Below are 19,696 nucleotides of genomic sequence, written 5' to 3'. Positions count from 1 at the left end.
TAAAGTGGTATATCCATATCCAACCATATCAATAATTATATTAAATGTTAATGGACTACACCCTCCAATTAAAAGACAAAGATTTTGCAAAATGAACTTTAAAAAGTAAGTGCCAACCATGTTGTTTACAAAAGATGCTTTTTAAACATAAAGATAGATTGAGAGTAAATGAATAGAAAAATATACCATGCTAACATTAAGCATAAGAAGGCAAGAGTGCTTTTATTATTACTAATATTAAGCATAAGAAGGGAAGAGTGTTTTTATCATTAGATGAAGTTAATTCAGGACAGAGAGTATTACTTGAGATAAAGCAGGGCATTTTATAATGACAAAAGGGTTAATTCATCAGGAAACCATAACAATCATGAATATGAATATCATAAATAACAGGGATTCAAAAGCTAAATGAAAGCTGACAGAATTCATTGAAAAATTTGACACTTCTCTCTCAGCAACTGATAGAACTAAACAACAAAAATAATTTATTATATTATACACTCATTTCAAAGGCATGTGATATGAAAATTTACAAGATAAAACCATATGCTGGGTGATAAAATAAATTGCAATAAATGTAAAAACAACAACAACCCTGAAATCACACAAAGTATTTTCTCTGACCAGAATGGAATTTAATTAGAAATCAATAAAATAAGAGATCTATAAAAATCTTAAATATATGAAAATTCAACAACACACTTCTATGGATCAAAGAAGAAATGAAAAGTAAAATTAAAAATCCTCTAAGGGATGATTTTTAAAAATGCAACATTTCATAGAACTAGAACAATCCTAAAATATGTATGGAACCACAAAAGACCCCTAGTAAAGCCAAACAGTCTTTAAAAAGAAAAGCAAAACTTCAGGTATCACAATTCTAGACTTTAAGTTATATTACAAATCTGTAGTAATCAAATAGTATGGTAGTGGCACAAAAACAGACACATAGATCAATGGAACAGAATAGAAAGCCCAGAAATAAACCCACAATTATATGGCCAATTAATCTTCAACAAAACTAGAAAGAATATCCGATGGGAAAAATACAGTCTCTTCAGTAAATGGTGTTGAGAAAACAGGACAGCTACATGCAAAAGAATGAAACCGGACCACTTTCTTACACCAAACACAAAAACAAATTCCAAATGAATGAAAGACCTAAATGTAAGACCTGAAACCATGAAAATCCTAGAAGGGAGCACAGGCAGTAATTTCTCTCACATCAGCTGTAGCAACATTTTTCTAGATATGTCTCCTGAGGCAAGGGAAATAATAAAAAATTAAACTATTGGGACTACATCAAAATAAAAAGCTTCTGCACAGCAAAGGAAACAACCAATAAAACTAAATGGCAACCTACTGAATGGGAGAAGATATTTGCAAATGACTTACCCAATAAAGAGTTAGTATCCAAAATATATAGAGAACTTCTACAATTCAACACCAAAAAAACAAATAATCCAATTTAAAAATGGGCAGAAGACATGAACAGACACTTCTTCAAACAAGACATCCAGATGGCCAACAGACACATGAAAAGACGCTCAACATCATTATCAGGGAAATGCAAATCAAAAGCACAATGAGATAATCACCTTATACCTGTCAGAATGGCTAAAATAAAAAACACAAGAAACAACAAGTAATGGTGAGGATAAGAGAAAAAGGAACTCTCTTGCACTGTCAGTGGGAATGCAAACTGGTGCAGGCACTGTGGAAGACAGTGCAGAGGTTCCTCAAAAAATTAAAAATAGAGCTACCATATGATCCATCAATCACACTAGTAGGTATTTACCCAAAGAATATGAAAACACTAATTCTAAGGGATATATACACACTACACATCCCCGTGTTTAGTGCAGCATTATTTACAGTAGCTAAGTTATGGAAGCAACCCAAATGTCCATCGACGGATGGATAAAGAAGATATGGTATACCATAGAATATTATCCAACCATAAAAAAGAATGAAATCTTACCATTTGCAACAACATGGTTGGAGCTAGAGAGTATTATGCTAAGTGAAATAAGTCAGTCAGAGAAAGACAAATAGCAGATGATTTCACTCATATGTGGAATTTAGACAAAAAAAAAATGAAACAAAGAAAAAAGACAAATGTAAAAACAGACTCTTAACTATACAGAACAAACTGATGGTAACAAGAGGGGAGATAGGTGGAGGGATGGGTGAAATAGGTGAAGGGAATTAAGAGTACACTTGCCATGATGAGCACTTAGTAATATATGGAATTACTGAATCACTATATTGTACACATAAAACTTATTAAAGAAATCTTGCCACTTGCAACAAGGATGGATTTATGTTGGATCCATACATGGACCTATGTAAAGAAAAAAAAAAGAGACAAACCAAGAAATAGACTCTTCATTATAGAGAACAAACTGATGGTTACCAGAGGGGAGGTCTGTGGAGGTATGGGTGAAATAGGTCATGGAAATTAAGGAGGGCACTTATCATGATGAGTACTGGGTGATGTATGAAATTGTTAAATCACTATATTGTACAGCTGAAACTAATTTAACACTACATGTTAACTACACTGGAATTAAAATAAAAACTTAATTAAAAAACACTAATTAAAAGGTATATATGCACCCCTATGTTTACTGAAGCATTATTTACAATAGCCAAATTATAGAAGAAAAAAAAATTGCAACATTTCAAAATGTGGGGAATACACTGCTTTTAACAGACTTGTAATTTAAATGCTAATATTAACAAAGAAAATCCCCCAAATAAAAAAAAAAAGTCTACAATCAATGACCTAATGTTTTACCTGAAGAAGCTAGAAAAAGAAGAGCAAGGAAACTCAAAGTAAATAAAAGAACATAATAAAGAGAAGAAATCAATCAATACATTAGAACAATAGAGATACTAAGTGAAAAGTTGGTTCTTTGAAACGATTAGCAAAATTATAAAGTCTAGCTGTATTAATCAAGAAAAAGAGAATACAAGTATCAATATCAGGAATGAAGAGGAAAGAAGTATCCCTATACAGGGCGCCTGGGTGGCTCAGTCGTTAAGCGTCTGCCTTTGGCTCAGGTCATGGTCCCAGGGTCCTGGGATCAAGCCCCGCATCGGGCTCCCTGCTTGGCGGGAAGCCTGCTTCTCCCTCTCCCACTCCCCCTGCTTGTGTTCCCTCTCTCGCTGTGTCTCTCTGTCAAATAAATAAATAAAATCTTAAAAAAAAAAAAAAAGAAAAGAAATCCCTATACAACCTATAGGCATAAAAAGGAGTATAAGGGAATACTTTGCACAACATTATGTGAACAAATTTGACAATTTGATAAAATAGACAAATTTCTTGAAAATACCACTTACCAAATGTAAAACCAGATAAAACAGAAAGTATTAATACAATAATAAAATATCTATTAACTTATATAGTCACTTGATTCTAGACAAAGATGCTGAAATAATACATTGGAGAATGAAAGATTTTTCAACAAATGGTGATGTAATAACTAGAACATCCATATGGGGAAAAACATCTTGATTCCTAACTCACACTAAACACAAAAAATTAGAGATAGATCAAAGGTGAAAGCAAAAATTGTAAAGGTTCTAGAGGAAAACAAGAGAACAGCTTTATGATTGAAGGCAGAACAAAGATTTCTCAGGACACAGAAATCAATAACCATAAAAATAATCGGTAAATCAGACTTCATCAAAATAGAAATCTTCCCATCAAAATACACTATTAAGAAAATGAACAGGCAAGCCACAGACTGAGAGGAAATATGGAAACACAATATCTGACAAAGGGTTGTTCCCAGAATATATAAACAACTCCTCCAATTCAATAATAAAAAGACAAATAATCCAATTGAAAAATAAATGGGCAAAAGATCTGAACAAAACTTCAAAAAGAAAGATATACTAATAACCAATAAGCACATGAAAAAGTACTGAACATCATTAGTCACCAGGGAAATGTAAATTATACCATAGGAAAACCACTGTACACACACCAGAATGGGTAAAATTAAAAGACTGATAATAAAAATGTTGGTGAGGATGTGGAACAATTAGAATTCTCATACACTATAGAATGAAGTGTAAAATATAACTTTAGGGAAAAGACTGGTAGTTTATCATGCATACTCAAATCAGCAATTCTATTCCTAGGCATTTACCCTAGAGGAGAAAAATACATACATATAAATGTGTATGTATTTTTATATATACATATGTATATTTTATATACATATATATATAATCCATATAGCTCTCCATAAAATGACTTGTCTAAGAACGTTCATAGAAAATTTGTTTACAATTGCCAAAAACTAGACACAGCCCAGGTATCCATCAACAGAATAAACAAATTAAGCTTTCTAGTTGCCTGCTTGAACTTCTACACCCTTTGGTACATTACAGAAAAACATCTTGGTTGCTCTTTTAAAATGTAAATTATATATTACTCCCCTGCTAACACCTGTTGTAGTTGGAATTAAGTCCCTATTCTTACAATGTCTATAAAGTCCTATGATCTAGCCCTCACTTAGCTCATCTCCCACGACTCTCCCCAAGTTCTCCTTCTATACCTTGAAAATGTAGATTCATTCCATTTTCAGGGCTTACACTGGCTTTTCCTCTATCTGGGGAGCTCTGCATCCAGAATTTTATGAGCCTCTTTCCCATTATTCTGGCTTTAGTTCAAATATCCCTTCTTCAGACCCTCCCTGATTGCTAAATGCAGTAGCTTTCTTTTCCCTACTCTCTATCCCATTTCCCTCTCTTACTTATTCATTGCACAATCTGAAGTTATCTTTGGTTATTTACATGCTTATTGTCTTTCCTCTCAGGCCAAAGGTGAGCATGGAGACTATGTCTTGTTGATCATAATATTCCCTAGTACCTAAAAGAGTTCCTGATAGAGAGTAGGTACTCAATAAATAGATGTTGACTAGTTACTGCTATACTCAAGACTGTCTTCAAACATTAACACAATGTTGAGAGCAGTAGAGACATAATTTATATCTTTATTCCAAAGTCTTAATAGAGATATTGAAAGAAATAAAGGAATATATGAAATGAATATTTCCTTCACAATTAAGGTTAAAACATAGTGGCTTACTAGTTTTATATTATAGATAATAAACCTGAAGAGGAAAGAGAAGGATAGTTTATTGAATAACTATCATTCATTGGGCTGTACTTTAGACCGTTGACCCTTGAACAACACAGGTTTGAACTGTTGAGTCCACTCATAAGTGGATTTTTTTGGACAAATATACAGTACCGTACTATACATCTATTTTCTCTTCCTTATGATTTTCTTAACATTTCTTTTCTCTTGCTTACTTTATTATAATAATACAGTATTTAATATATATAACATAGAAAATATGTGTTAATTGACAGCTTGTATTATTGGTTAAGGCCTCTGGTCAACAGTAGGCTATTAGTACTACGTTATTTAATATCTTCACAACCTTGTGTATATAAGTGGTATCCATTTTATGTGTAAAAATGCAAACTCAGAGAGGCTAATTTGATCAGAGTCACACAGCTAATAGGTGGTAGGACCAAAATTCACAATCAAATCTACTTCTAAAGTCCATGTTTTTCCATATTACAACAGATCAAAATATGGTAACTTAACAAATGTATACATTTTCTCTTATTTTAAGAGATTCTTCCAAAATAAAACTCCAAATTTATCAACCATGTTTATAAAATAAGAATTCAACCTTTATTTACCTTCACATATTTGTGGATTTTTAAGAACCTAAAACTACAGACACAATTTATGTTTTGCTAAAGAAAATTATAAAGGTCATTAACTACTTCTATAATTGTGGTCAATTATATTTCTTTCTTTTTTTTTTTTAAGATTTATTTATTCACTTGAGAGAGAGCGAGCAAGAGAGAGAGAGAGCATGCACACATGCAAGTGAGGGGAGAGGCAGAGGGAAAGACTCTCCAAGCAGATTCCCTGCCAACCACGGAGCCCAACACAGGGCTCTATCCTACGACCCCAAGGATCACTACCCGAGCCAAAACCAAGAGTTGGACGTTCAATCGACTGAGCCACCCAGGCACCCTTATAATTTTCTTAACAGTGGACTCAGGTCATTTTCTTTGAGTGGACAGAGATTTATCTAAGAAAAAAAAACATTTTGTCTGAAAATCCCTCTAGTACTTAATAGTGGGAAAAAGAAAAAGTTCATATAGAAAATTAAAAAGAATTCATAATGTTAATCATTCATACAGAATTTGAAACCATCTTCAAATATATACATTACTGCTATTACAATTCTTTTCCAGTATGGATAAATAACCATTTATTTCCAATTTTAGAGAGAATGGTTTTCCATTTATGTTCCCATATTTACATCCAAGAATAACACTAGCATTATTGTATTATATCATATTACAAGTATTCCTCAAATTCATATCTGCCTAAAGGGCCTTCTAGTTGGTAGTGAAATTCCCTGTGCCTCCCAATTTGCAACATTCTCCTCCTTTTCCTCCCTTGCCTTATTGCTACAAACTCTGCCCATGTCTAGCATTTTCTCTCCCCAGCGAGCTCAGCTTCTCACCACTGTACCTTTTTGTTCACACTAGAAATTTCCCTTACCATCCCTAGATGTGTCCTCTGATGAAATGGCCTGAACAGTCAACAGTAAGCTGGATTTCCCACCGGAAACAGGTAAATCCTTCTGTCATGTCTTAGTTAATATGATTTAAAACTATCACTTAAGAAGCCTTTATTTTCAACTTAATCTCTTACTGAACAAAAAAGTTTCAATCTCTTGAAAATTTTAAAAAAGATATTACTTTAAGCCAGAAAATTCAGGAGTGATGGTGAAAAGGACTATTGAACATGTTCACTGTTTCAATCAGTACAAAGAAAGGAAAAATGTAAACTGTCAAAAGGACAGAGCCGGGAGGCCCTGGGCGTTCGTACCGGCAATAAGCCACAGCTTCCCCACAAAGATCTTAGTTTCCCATCTCCACCCCCAACCCTCTAAGACCTAAAAACCACCACCACTTTTAGGGTTTAGAGTGCGCCTTTGCCTAATAGGTAAGCAGGTGCTACTTAGGACAGAGGAAAAACTCTATCTAAACTATTTGGAAATCTGAACTTTTTCTCCCACAGGCACAGCATCACATGTAGTGATGAGGTCTAAGGTACCATTAGCCACTATTAGTTCTGGCTTAGGATTAGAACAATAATAAAAATGACTATTATTTATTGAATCTTTACTATATGTCAGACACTGTGCTAAAGTACTTTATATATATGATCTCACTTCTTCCAATAACCCTATATGATAGGTACTTAACTACTATTTCTTTCAGATGTGGAAATTGAAGCACAGAGAAGTTATGTAATTAGCCCATGTATAGAAAGTGATGAAATCAGAATTCAAACTTTATTGATACCAAATCTATAATTAGACATTTATAGGATGATGAGTCAATGAATTTCCAGAAATAATTTTATGTATTCATACATTGGGTCTACCTATATTTGACTTGCATATCAGAATCCTATTGGGTTCATCAGCTAAACTTCAGATTTTATTTACCCTAATAAAATACCACAAATATAGCTATTTTTTAAAGGATGCAAAATTTACCAACCAGCAGCTTAGTACATACCTACTGTGATATTACCCATCTTGCTTTGTAATGTTATATTACCTGTAAAAGAAAAAAAAAAAAGACAATTTTATATATTAGGGATAATTTAGAAAGAAACTGTTATATAGTATTCTAAAACATGGTTGGAGATCCATAATATTATTTAATAACATTGTTATTGTTGTTGGCAAATTTTCTCAGTATTACAAATCTAGTAAGAGATTTAGCTGCAACTCTGAAATAACTAGCTTTAGTCATCTATACAAACTCTCTTCCTCTATTCCACCTTAAGCTTCTCTAGCATAACTACAAAACAAACCACCATACTTTCTGTGAAACATGAAAGAAAAATGATACTTCTATAACCCATAAATGAAAAAGTTACTTAAATGTACTTACTTAAATGTATTTTCAACATAAACATCACTATATTTATCAGATCACTCAAAACCAAATTTTGAACCAACTAACACTAAAATAATCTATGGAAAAAAGTTATTACTGTTGTTTTTCAGGTCACTCTGCCATGTCTGCTAAAGTAGTTTCTGTGCCAAGAGTTACAGAGTTTGGGGCAGGAATAATGAACACATTGAAGTATGACTAGCAAAGAAAAAGGCTTCAGAGGTTCCTGTCTTTAGATGAAAATATACTTTTCCAGGACAAGAATAGGATATTGCAACCATTCTCCCCAGCCCCCTTTCCTCTAATACCAAAATTAGTAGGATTTTTCTTCATATGTGTATTTGTTTGTAGAATTACTCCTAGACCCATACTACCTATGTTTACTGCACTGAAAATGTAAGCAATGTTGCCTCTTCTACCATCATTCCAAAACTACATTAAAAAGTAAAGGAATAGCTTTTATCTCAGAAATAATCTAGGGTAAGTGGACTCATTTACTTAATTTCTTGCATCCCTGTAAATACTGACATGTATAAGTACCTGAGCAAAAGCAAACAAAACACTTGATTCATTTGTTCAACAGTTAGATGTACTTTGATTGCAAAAATCCCTCTAAAAGTCTTATATTCCATCATACTTCATTTGAGGATATGAACAAGGGGTACATTTGTGTAGGAATAAAACTTGGTTTGTATGGAGAAATTAAGCTCCTAAAATTATTTTCAAGTCTCAGTAAGTTACAAGGTTGTAAAGATTCTTTTAAATGTGTTATGTAAATATTATTTCACTGGTGTGCTCTAGACACTTCCAATTTTCAAATCCAGTAAATGCAGATTCACCATCACATGCAATTAGTGGCCAAAGATCACATAGCTTCTAAGATGGCTTTCAATGATCCCTGCCTCCTGGTATTCATGTCTTGTATAATTTCCTCCCATTATGTATAGGCTGTACCTAATAATTTGCTTTTAACACAGAAAATAAGGCAAAAGTGATGGGATGTTGCTTCCAAAATTAGGTTACAAAAAGATTCTGGTTTCTGTCTTGCTAGCCCTCTTCTGCTCTGAGGGAAGCCAGCTAGCCATGTTGTCAACTGCCCTATGAAAGAAGCCCACTAGGAAGGAACTAAAAAAGGCCTCTAGCCAACAGGATCTGACCTGAATTCTGCCAATAACCACAGGAATGAGCTAGGAAGCCGACTGTCCTTTGGTGGAACCTTCAAACGGACCCCACAGCCTCAGCTGACACTTTCATAACAACCTCATAAGAGGTCTTGAGGCAGAGGAGCCAGTTAAGCCACACCAAGATTCCTGACCCATTCGAACTATAAGACAATAAATGTTTGTTGCTTTCAGCTGCTAAGTTTTGAGGTAATTTGTTACACAGGAAGAGGTAACTAGTATAGATGTTGAAAGATGAAAGTGGGGTACTGCCATAATAAATACCTAAAAATGTAGGAGTAGCTTTGGAACTTGGCAGTGGGTAGAGGTTAGAAAGATTTTGAGGAACATGTTACAGAAAGCTTAAATTGCCTTGAACAGACTGTTAGGAGAAAGCTGGACTTTGAGTATTCTTCCCACAAGGGCTCAAGAGGAAGTGAGGAAAATGTTTTTGGAAATTGGAGAAAGGAGGATTCTTAAAGATTTTTATTTATTTATTTGACAGAGAGAGAGATAGCGAGAGCAGGAACACAAGCAGGGGGAGTGGGAGAGGGAGAAGCAGGCTTCCCGCGGAGCAGGGAGCCCGACGCAGGACTCGATCCCAGGACCCCGGGATCATGACCTGAGCCGAAGGCAGACGCTTAACGACTGAGCCACCCAGGCGCCCCGAAAGGAGGATTCTTGTTAAGTAGTTGTAGAAACTTAACAATGCCATTATCTTCAGTAATGTGGAAACTAGGAAATGTACCTTAATGAACATTTATGTGATTTAACTAAGATTTCCAAGCAAAGTTAAAGTGTTGTGAGTGCTACCTATTTTTTTTTTTTGCCACTTACTGTAAAATGCAAAAGAGAGATAAACTAATCTAAAGAAAGGACTGTTAAACAAACAAACAAACAAAACCAAGACACACATAGTTTTGAAAATTCTCAGCTTCTCAAGATGGCAAAAGACGTTAAAGTCAGGACTAGCTTCCCAACAGAGTTTGAATCCAGGCATTGGCAGTACATGGTCTAAAAATGAAGCTGAGGGGTGACTGCAAAACCTCTTTTTAAGACCCCAGAAAGATCAAGAGTGGTACTTCACAGTACTAATCAATTATACAAAAAGTCCTTTAAAAAGATTAAAGGTGTGTTTCATAGATCCTCTCAAACAATAGACACTCTAGAAAGCTTGAGTACATTTTACCTCAATATCTCTGCAGAAGTCCACATTTTTTAAAGAGATTCTTAGATGTGGCTTTTATCTTATGGAATAAACCCCAACATGATTCAGAGGAGGCGGACAAAACTTTTGAGAGAATAACAGCAGCAAACACTGCTAAACTGAACTGAAAGGAACAGTTACAGTACAAAGTAAAGAGACCACTGGGCTTCCAAAATTCTACTGTCAGGAAGCAGACTGAGAAAACCACTCAGATGCAAAATTTCATGATATATTTCATGAAAAAGGAAGAATGACTCAAAGGGAGGACAAAAACTCAGAGGGCAAAGCCTGAAACCCTAAAGAATTATTCCCAGGCCTTTTGATATAATCAAGGAAACTCCAATGTTTGCCCACCCAAATTTCAAAATCATTATGGACCGGTGACCCCTTTGTGCCTCTCATTTTCCCACTTTTGAACAGGAAAGTCTATAGCAATTATCCTATACCTGTCCCATCAGTGTATGTTGGGTGTATAGGTGGTATGCATGGGGGTGGGAGGGGGGCTAGATAACTTGTCTCTTTAGTTCACAGGTCTTCAGATTCAGAGAAATTGTTCTTGAGGAATTGTACTTAAGCAACTATACTTGAAGAGCCTCACATACACCTTGATCTGTTTTGATGAAGAGATTCTGGACTGTGATGTGGTGCATAATGGGATAAGACTTTCAGGAAACTTGGAAGGAAGGGAGTGTATTCCGCATGTGGGAGGGACATGAATCATTTGGGGGAGGGGCCAGAAGACAGCCTGGCCATCCAAAGCCTTATAGGATATCTGGGGAAATACACACATGAAAAGTTAAAATTTAGTATTTATAAATAATTATAAGTGAAAGTCATAAGCAAACAATATGTATTAGTCGCCACGGCCATTCAGAAGACACTAAAATGACCTGATATGAACAAGGAGAATAGTCATAGTAGAGATATCACCAGAGCTGAGATTTGAAATATGGATAAAATTTGAGTATGTTGAGGGGGAAGGATTTTCTGGGAAAAAGAATTACATAAACAAAGGTAAAAAGGCAGAACTACACATGCTAGGTTTAAATCATACAAATCAGTTAAACTGAAGCAATTAGACAAGTCTATGAGGATGGGGATCATGGTTTCTTATTTAGCATTATATCCTAAAAGCATAGTACAGTACCCAGTACATAGTCAACATTATTTTTTAAATGATTTTTTTTTTTTTATTGATTTGAATGATTTTTAAATGTTCAAATTTAGTTTGGAAAAACAAGTGAAGAGCAACCTGTAGAAGAACCATGGGGTGCTAGTCTACTGACTTTATCATCCTAAATTGAAAGAGTCAGTGAAGAATTTTAAGATGGATAACAATAAGAAAACCATGCTTCAGGGGCACCTGGGTGGCTCAGTGAGTTAAGCATCTGCCTTCGGCTCAGGTCATGATCCCAGGGTCCTGGGATCGAGTCCTGCATCAAGCTCCTTGCTCAGCAGGGAGCCTGCTTCTCCCTCTGCCTGCCACTCTCCCTGCTTGTGCTCTCTCCGTCTCTCTCTCTCTGACAAATAAATAAATAAAATCTTAAAAAAAAAAGAAAGAAAGAAAACCATGCTTTAGGGAGTTTAATCTAATGTAAAACAGGACTTCCACTCAGAATTCTCTTTATTGCTTCTACCTCCTGAATACTTCAAAAATAAGATGAAGTAGACCACTGATTTTTATGATTTTTAACTATTAGTAAAGAACTATGACAGTTTTATAGTCAGTCATTTAGCTAGTGAGTCCAGTCACTCACTCAGCAAGGCAAAAGAGCTTTATTATCTTATACTAGTCTCAATGAATTCTATAAAAATTTGCTATTTTTTTAAATGAAAACATGGTCTTTCTCAAAAGCCAATCATTAGTGCTCATCATGAAAGTAAAGTGATCTCAAAGAAAGTTATGGTTCCTACAGCCGTAAGAAGTTTTAGATCTATTAAAGAATGAGGACTAGTTCATATTATAGTGGCACCTAGAGTCTCAGACTACATCTCTTTTGAATGTTAAGAATTCTATATAGTAAAAGCAGAGTGGAACAAGAAAAACTATGAAAATGAGGAATATTTATAAAGAATATTTCAAAATATTTTTGTCAATGCTAAACTTCTATTTTATTTTATTTTTTCAAAGATTTTATTTATTTATTTGACAGAGAGAGACACAGCGAGAGAGGGAACACAAGCGGGGGGAGTGGGAGAGGGAGAAGCAGGCTTCCTGCTGAGCAGGGAGCCCAATGCGGGGCTCAATCCCAGGACCCTGGGATCATGACCTGAGCTGAAGGCAGACACCTAACCGACTGAGCCACCCAGGCACCCCCGCACTAAACTTTTAAAGGAATAAACAAAAAATATAATTTCAACTGATATCAAAATATTTAGAAAACTCTACTCTAAACAGAAATATTCCAAAGTTGTTAGAATATACAAAATGGACCTCTTACTTTAAATACTTTGTGGAATAAGGCAGAATATTTAAAAGGACTCAACTCAACCAAATAGGCATTACTGGCACAGTTTTCTACATTTTGGTTCTACCTATTTCATCTCCAATCACTAAAAACAATAAGCAAATTAACTCTTTGAGAGGAGTGGATCTTCGTAAAAGCCTTCTCGGCAATAAAGCACATGCCATGTGGTCTGTAATAACTATGTGTGCTTACTCTACTCTCAAGTTATGCAACTTCTCCACAAACCCTAGTGTTTGAGAAAATATACTCCTTTTCTTAGCTAGTAATTCTTCATTCTAGTATGGTCAGAAGAAAAAATAAGCTATCAATTACAGATGAACATTAGTTTATTTTTCTTCACTAAAAGAAATCTGATTATGGTTTTAAAAGCACATATACTCTAACAATCCAAACAGAGCAATCAAATATCCTTAAAGGTTAAATTCTTTTTGTATTTGGGGGGGTGGCAGGGAGCAGGAAGGGAGGCACTTGCTATTTGTAAGCCACATGCTAAATGCTAATATAGAGATGAATAAAACATGATCCTTGCTCTTGAGGAGTTTATAATTAGGCAAAAATGTATGGGTCAATGGAAGGCCAGAGATGAGGAGAATATGCTTTAGCTGAGTATTGAAAAATTACTAAAAGTCAATGAGGTAAAGAAAGGTGGGAAAAGCATTTTAAGAAAACTATCAACAGAATGATCATATAGTCAAAGGCTCTGATCAAGGACTCCAAAGTATAAAACAGGTAAGGATATATATGGGAAAGTAAGAGATTATGTAATTCTGGAAGGGAAAGCATAGGGTCCAAAGAGGGAAATGGAAAGTTAGGTACATCATTGAGGCAATCGGAAAGGTTTGAATAAGAGAATGCCATGTTCAATGTGCGTTTCTCATAAACCACCACAGGCTACAGTAAGGAGGATGGATTTGAAGAAAGCAAGACTGGAAGCAAAGTTATTGTCAGAGTTGAAGCAAGAGATGACAAGAATCTGAAATAGAATAGTAGAAATTAGAAAGAAAAAGATGGGATAGATTGAAGAAATATTTAGGTGATAAAACCTACTTAAACTTGGTGATTAATTAGATGAGTGGGAGGTGAGAGAGAGAGGAATCTAGGATTACTTCGAGATTTCTAGCTTGGGGAGTTTGGTACATGGTAATATCAGAACTGCAAATGTAAATAAAGGAGGAGAAACACATTAGGGATGAGGTTTGAGGGAGGGGGGAAAGTAAGAGAAAAGAAGTTGGAAATGTTGGGTTTGAAATGCCTGTAAAGATCCAATTAGCTACATCTATCAAGCGGATGGATGTGTAAGTCAGAAGTCAGAGCTAGAGATATAAATTTGAATTATCAGAATGTAATAGTAGTTAAGATTCAAAAGTATATAAGCTGCCCAAGAAAAAGAAAGAAGCAAAGGAACAATAAAACAGGATGAAATCCTGGAGAATACCCCAAGGGGTGGAAAAAAGGAGGAACTCATAGAAATTTGAGAAAGATGAATTATAAATATAAAACATGAAAAAGACTGCCAGTGCCCACTAATATTTGTGTGCTTTTTTCCTGCCTTAGAATACTGCTAAATTCTCAATCTCAGCCTCTTGCAATTTGATAGAGTCATTTAAAATATTCTGGCTAGGGACACCTGGGTGGCACAGTTGGTTGGGCATCCAACTCTTGGTTTCGGCTCAGGTGGTGATCTCAGGGTTGTGAGACTGACCCTGCCTCAGGCTCCGCGCTCAGTGGGGTGTCTGCTTGAGACTCTCTTTCCCTCTCCCTCTGCCCCTCGCCCCTCAACCCTGTGCGTACACACATGCTTTCGCTCTCTCTCGAATAAATAAATCTAAAATAAAATAAAATATTCTGGCTAAAAATATATGGCAGAATCAGCTTAGTTTCTGAAATTTTTCCCATCAACCTCTGATCTCTCTTCCTTTGGTGGAAGCTTGGAAGCCACACAATGAAAATGGCAGCATCACCTTTACAGAGAGAGCCAAGTCCATCTAAGGAGCTGAGTCCAAATACTGCATGTATCACATGTCTAAATCCTGAAAAAAAAATTTATGCTGTCTGTACCACAAAGTAAGCAGTAATTCCTTTCTAGTATTTATATAAAAAAGTTTGAAGTGTCCAGAGTCAACATTAACATAACATTATCATATGTCAAAATGATAATCAAAGCAAAACTTTACAACAGACTTAACAATAAATCCTAGAATTTAAACAAAGCATTTTCAAGAACTTCATGAAAAGTTCTATTTAATCCAATAAAAGCTTTTCTTTTGAAATTTTATATTATTTCTGACTTCCTAAATTCACATGGCAGATGTACAAATTCACCAGTGACTACATGTCATTTCTTAAAGCAAAATGGGAATTTACTTACGAAATTCTGATATCAAAGTTATCAACTGTGCTTGTATAGCTAATGGAACTTTTATTTCTGTGAGTTTCTAAATCCAAAGTAGTTAAGCACAGAGAAAATGAGAGAACTAATACTCAGCAATTTATTTATCAATGTATATTCCCAAAGAACCTAGCATAAGACCCTAAGTTACATGGGGAATCTAAACATTTAAAGTGCACTTTTGGGCGCCTGGGTGGCTCAGTCGTTAAGCGTCTGCCTTCGGCTCAGGTCATGATCTCAGAGTCCTGGGATCGAGTCCCACATCGGGCTCCCTGCTCGGCGGGAAGCCTGCTTCTCCCTCTCCCACCCCTCCTGCTTATATTCCCTCTCTCACTGTGTCTCTCTCTGTCAAATAAATAAAATCTTTAAAAAAAAAAAAGCAATAAAGTGCACTTTTATTAATCACTTATTCCAAATAATAACATAAGTTAAATATAAAATGCTGAAACAATGGTCATGAGTATGCCTACATATTAAAAACTCATTAATTGTTTAAATTATATTATAAATAAAAACCAACCCCAGCAAACCATTTCAAGGAAGCTTCTGTTTCTCTCTAAAGAGTTAAGAGACTACATATATTTATATTTTAAAAACATATTTAGTAGAATACATATACGTATATGTATATCTTACATATACATGTATAGAATTCTTTTAAAATAAATATTCAAATAGAATATAATAAAATGTAATTCACATAGAATCTAATTTTTGATAATTTAGAAGAAAATCAAGAGAATAAACTGTTACAAAATTTTATACCTAAACACAAACTGTCCAACTACCTATTCTCCTATTAGATTGCCAGTGCCAGGACAGTAGAGAATATCTGTTGGATCATGAATAAACCAGTTTCTTTTATATTAGAAGGCACACATACTTAATAGGTATGATTCAACCAACCTTACAAATAGTAAATATTACCAGTCAATTAGCTTTACACATTTTCTTACCTAGAAAATATAGTTAACTATGCTTAAAAATTCCATTTGGAAAAACATTTATGATAGATTTTTTCCTTTCTACACATAGGGTCAATTTGGAAGGTCAGAAAAGACATACTACTGCTTTCATGATCCCTTTTACTGGGCATCCTCTAAGTACTTAGCATTATGTTGGGTATTGGTCTGCCATCAGGGTATATAAACAAAGAGAAAATATAAACAAGATATAAACTTCATGCTCTCTCTTCCTTTCATAGAAACCTTAGAAACCATACACTGAAGATAGCAGCAGCACTTTTATGGAATGTCTAAATATCTCCATGGAGCTAAGCTGAACCTGACCACTATACAGAACGTCCACATTTTCTGCCAGATGTCATAAGGCATAACAAGTATTACTGAAACTGGAGTTTACAAAATAGAACATTGCTGAAGTAGTCCATCTGTGCTGTGGCAGTCTGCCTAGAGAAAACATCTCTAGAGCATGCCAGGAAGCCCTCAAAGCAATGATGGTATTTGGTTCACCCTGGCCATTACACAGATTTGTTTGAACACATTAAACATCTCCTGGAAGGTCAAGAAATCTGGACCAAATCCTTGCTCTTCCATTAATTAGCTTGTAATTGAGAGCAAACAATTAGACATTTTTAAGTTTTGTTTTCTTCTTTTGTAAACAGCTAATTGTCCATTAAGTGAAAGGGGCTAGCCCACTGAGGCCCTCAATACATGTTTGCTTTCAACTTGCTTTCAAACCATCCACCTACCAATACCAAAACCCCCAAACTCATATACTTGGTAAATCTATCAAAAGACAGGTATTGCCATCATATTTGTGGTTAAAAAAAAAAAAAAAAAGGCTTTTTACAACATCTGTATGTTGGGTTAAAAAAAATCTACTTGAAAAAAAAATCAGCTTAAGCCTTGCTTAAGAAAAAGGAAGCCAAACTAAATAAATCCTGAACAGGCAGGTCTTAGAATGCATATATTTCCCAAATCTGTTTTCTGTAAGTCAGATGTTTAGAGGGAGTGACATATTTCCCCGTAAAACAAGCTTTAAGATTCCCAAGCCAGCTTGTTTAAATATAGCCAAAATATAATTTATGTTAGACGACCATCACCATTTAGAACAAAGAATTCACTGCAATATATAGTCAAAGTTCCAGCTTGGGATGATCCCTGGAAGATACCTCTCCTTACTAAAATCCCTGTAGCTACTGAAAAATTAAAGCAGAGTGTGGGCCAAAGCCCAGATGGGGAAAGCAGGGTTGAACAACAGGGAAGCTTTTCAACAGTGGCAACTGGATCAAATTTTCCCTTCCCTTACTTCTTCTCATTGCTGTACCAGTATTACAAATAATGAAGACCATGAGTTCTTTAAGGATAGGGATCAACTCCTGCCCAACTATGTATCCTTGGTGTCTGAAAATCTGGCACACAGTAGGTGGTCAATATATGTGTTGAATGAATCAATAACTACAACTGCAGTGAATTCTGTAATTCATCATCTAGAACTTCTCCATACCTCAGGGCTTATTTTCCTAGCTCATGGGAGTACTGCTGGCAGACAGCCCTCAGCTGTCAGCCCTCTTAGGGAATTGCCTCAGCTGAAAAGAGTCATCTTGGCCTAAGATCATACTCCTTTCTGGGGCATCTTGCATCTAATGATTGGGGATATAAAGGTCCAGCTTTCCTCACCTTGACTTGAGACAATTCTGAGGATGATCCCAGCTTCAGAACTCTCCCCTTAGGGTTACTGAGGCTGCATCACAGTCCAACTTCTCCAGTGGAAGTTGGGCCTCCTCCCTTTGCATGGCATTGGTCCCAAGACACCTCCTTAGTAAATGTGCTGCACTCTAATTTCCATTCTAGAGTCTGCTTTCAAGAAACCCAACCTGAGACTACAGCCCAAAGAGGATCTAGGTCTGACCCAAATTTAAACTGCCCAAGGAAATGTATCTGACTTCATATTAAAGGTCAGTAAATACAAAAGGCTTTACAAAGGCTAAGGAATGAATTCTTTTATCCCTAGCAATTTGTTTTCCATTTCAGCACTTTAAGTAATCAAAATCAAGAGACCTAGAGTTTTGTTAAGGATACTTCAAAAAGGTGCATCTGTTTACTATCATGTAAGCTATTAATGGAAAACTGTACCAAATTCAATTCTTATCTAACTTAAAAGAAAGCAAAAGAAATTAAACATTAATGGATTTAGTGTAAATATGGTATAAAACACTGCAAAGAACAGTGCTATTCTTTTTTTTTTTTTTTAAGATTTTATTTATTTATTTGAGAGAGAGAGAGAGCACAAGAGCGGGGAGCAGGAGAGGGAGAAGCAGATTCCCCGCTGAGCAGGGAGCCTGATGCAGGACTCAATCCCGGGACTCCAGGATCATGACCTGAGCCGCAAGCAGTCGCCCAACCAACTCAGCCACCCAGGAGCCCCAGAACAGTGCTATTCTTATCATAGGTGTTAATCAACATCTGACTTGGTAAGGAATTGCTTTTCTACTAAAAGCTACTCAATATATTAAGTACAGTACTTTTCACTGTCATTAACAGAAAGGCAATGCTAAATAAAAGTCATTATTAAAATATGAAGAGTTACAAATTACCAGAACTATTCAAGGCCTAGCTGAGCAATAAATAAATAAATAAATAACAAAAGGAAATGCATTAAAAATCACAATTACTATTACCTTCAAATATAACAGCATATTTAATTTCTCGCCAAAGTAAAATTAAATAGCTTATGAGTCACTTTATGTTTTTTTAAAAAGATGATTAGTCTGCCATTAATTATTTAGAGGGTAGATCCTTCTTCGACTACAGAGAAATTAGAAATTTATGTTATATGGAATGGAGATGTATTAGGCTTCTGTCATCTTACCATGAACACTTCCTAATGTAATATCTCCAGCAGCAGAAGATAGAAATGACGATTCCGTATAAAGATACTTGGCTTCCAGCAAACCATGTTCAGCAGATATATTAACAGTACTTCCTTGCAGTTTATCTATGGTCACAGTCTATTAAGAGAAAAACTCAAAATCAGTTCATTATATGTGCTATGGTGAGCGCTGTGAATTGTGTAAGACTGTTGAATCACAGACCTGTACCTCTGAAACACATAATACATTGTATGTTAAAAAAAAAAAAGAAGATAGCAGGAAGGGAAAAATGAAGGGGGGGAAATCGGAAGGGGAGACGAACCATGAGAGACTATGGACTCTGAGAAACAAACAGGGTTCTAGAGGGGATGGGGGTGGGGGGATGGGTTAGCCCGGTGATGGGTATTAAAGAGGGCACGTACTGAATGGAGCACTGGGTGTTATACGCAAACAATGAATCATGCAACACTACATCAAAAACTAATGATGTGGGGCGCCTGGGTGGCTCAGTCGTTAAGCGTCTGCCTTCGGCTCAGGTCATGATCCCAGGGTCCTGGGATTGAGCCCCGCATCGGGCTCCCTGCTCAGTGGAAAGCCTGCTTCTCCCTCTCCCAC

At 35.6% G+C, this 19,696-nt stretch overlaps 1 protein-coding gene across 7 annotated transcripts in view; it reads right to left on the bottom strand.

The window, feature by feature from the left end:
- Window positions 1–19,696, bottom strand: part of FAM185A (family with sequence similarity 185 member A) — a 140,347-nt gene that overhangs the window by 104,549 nt on the left and 16,102 nt on the right. For all 7 annotated transcript variants that reach the window (XR_004299084.1, XR_004299085.1, XR_004299083.1 and 4 more), the window contains exons 4-5: window positions 19,081–19,219; window positions 7,639–7,680 (exon numbers count right to left, since the gene is read on the bottom strand). Coding sequence is in view for 3 of the 7 variants with exons in the window: in XM_032402309.1 (XP_032258200.1) it covers window positions 7,639–7,680; window positions 19,081–19,219 (181 nt within the window). In the remaining 4 variants the exon portion in view is untranslated. The remainder of the gene's footprint in view (window positions 1–7,638; window positions 7,681–19,080; window positions 19,220–19,696) is intronic.

Source organism: Phoca vitulina, unplaced genomic scaffold (assembly GCF_004348235.1).
Source record: "Phoca vitulina isolate PV1807 unplaced genomic scaffold, GSC_HSeal_1.0 scaffold4, whole genome shotgun sequence".
NCBI lineage: Eukaryota > Metazoa > Chordata > Mammalia > Carnivora > Phocidae > Phoca > Phoca vitulina.
Note: the sequence above shows the minus strand (reverse complement) of the source record. Positions and strands in the feature narration are given on the sequence as shown.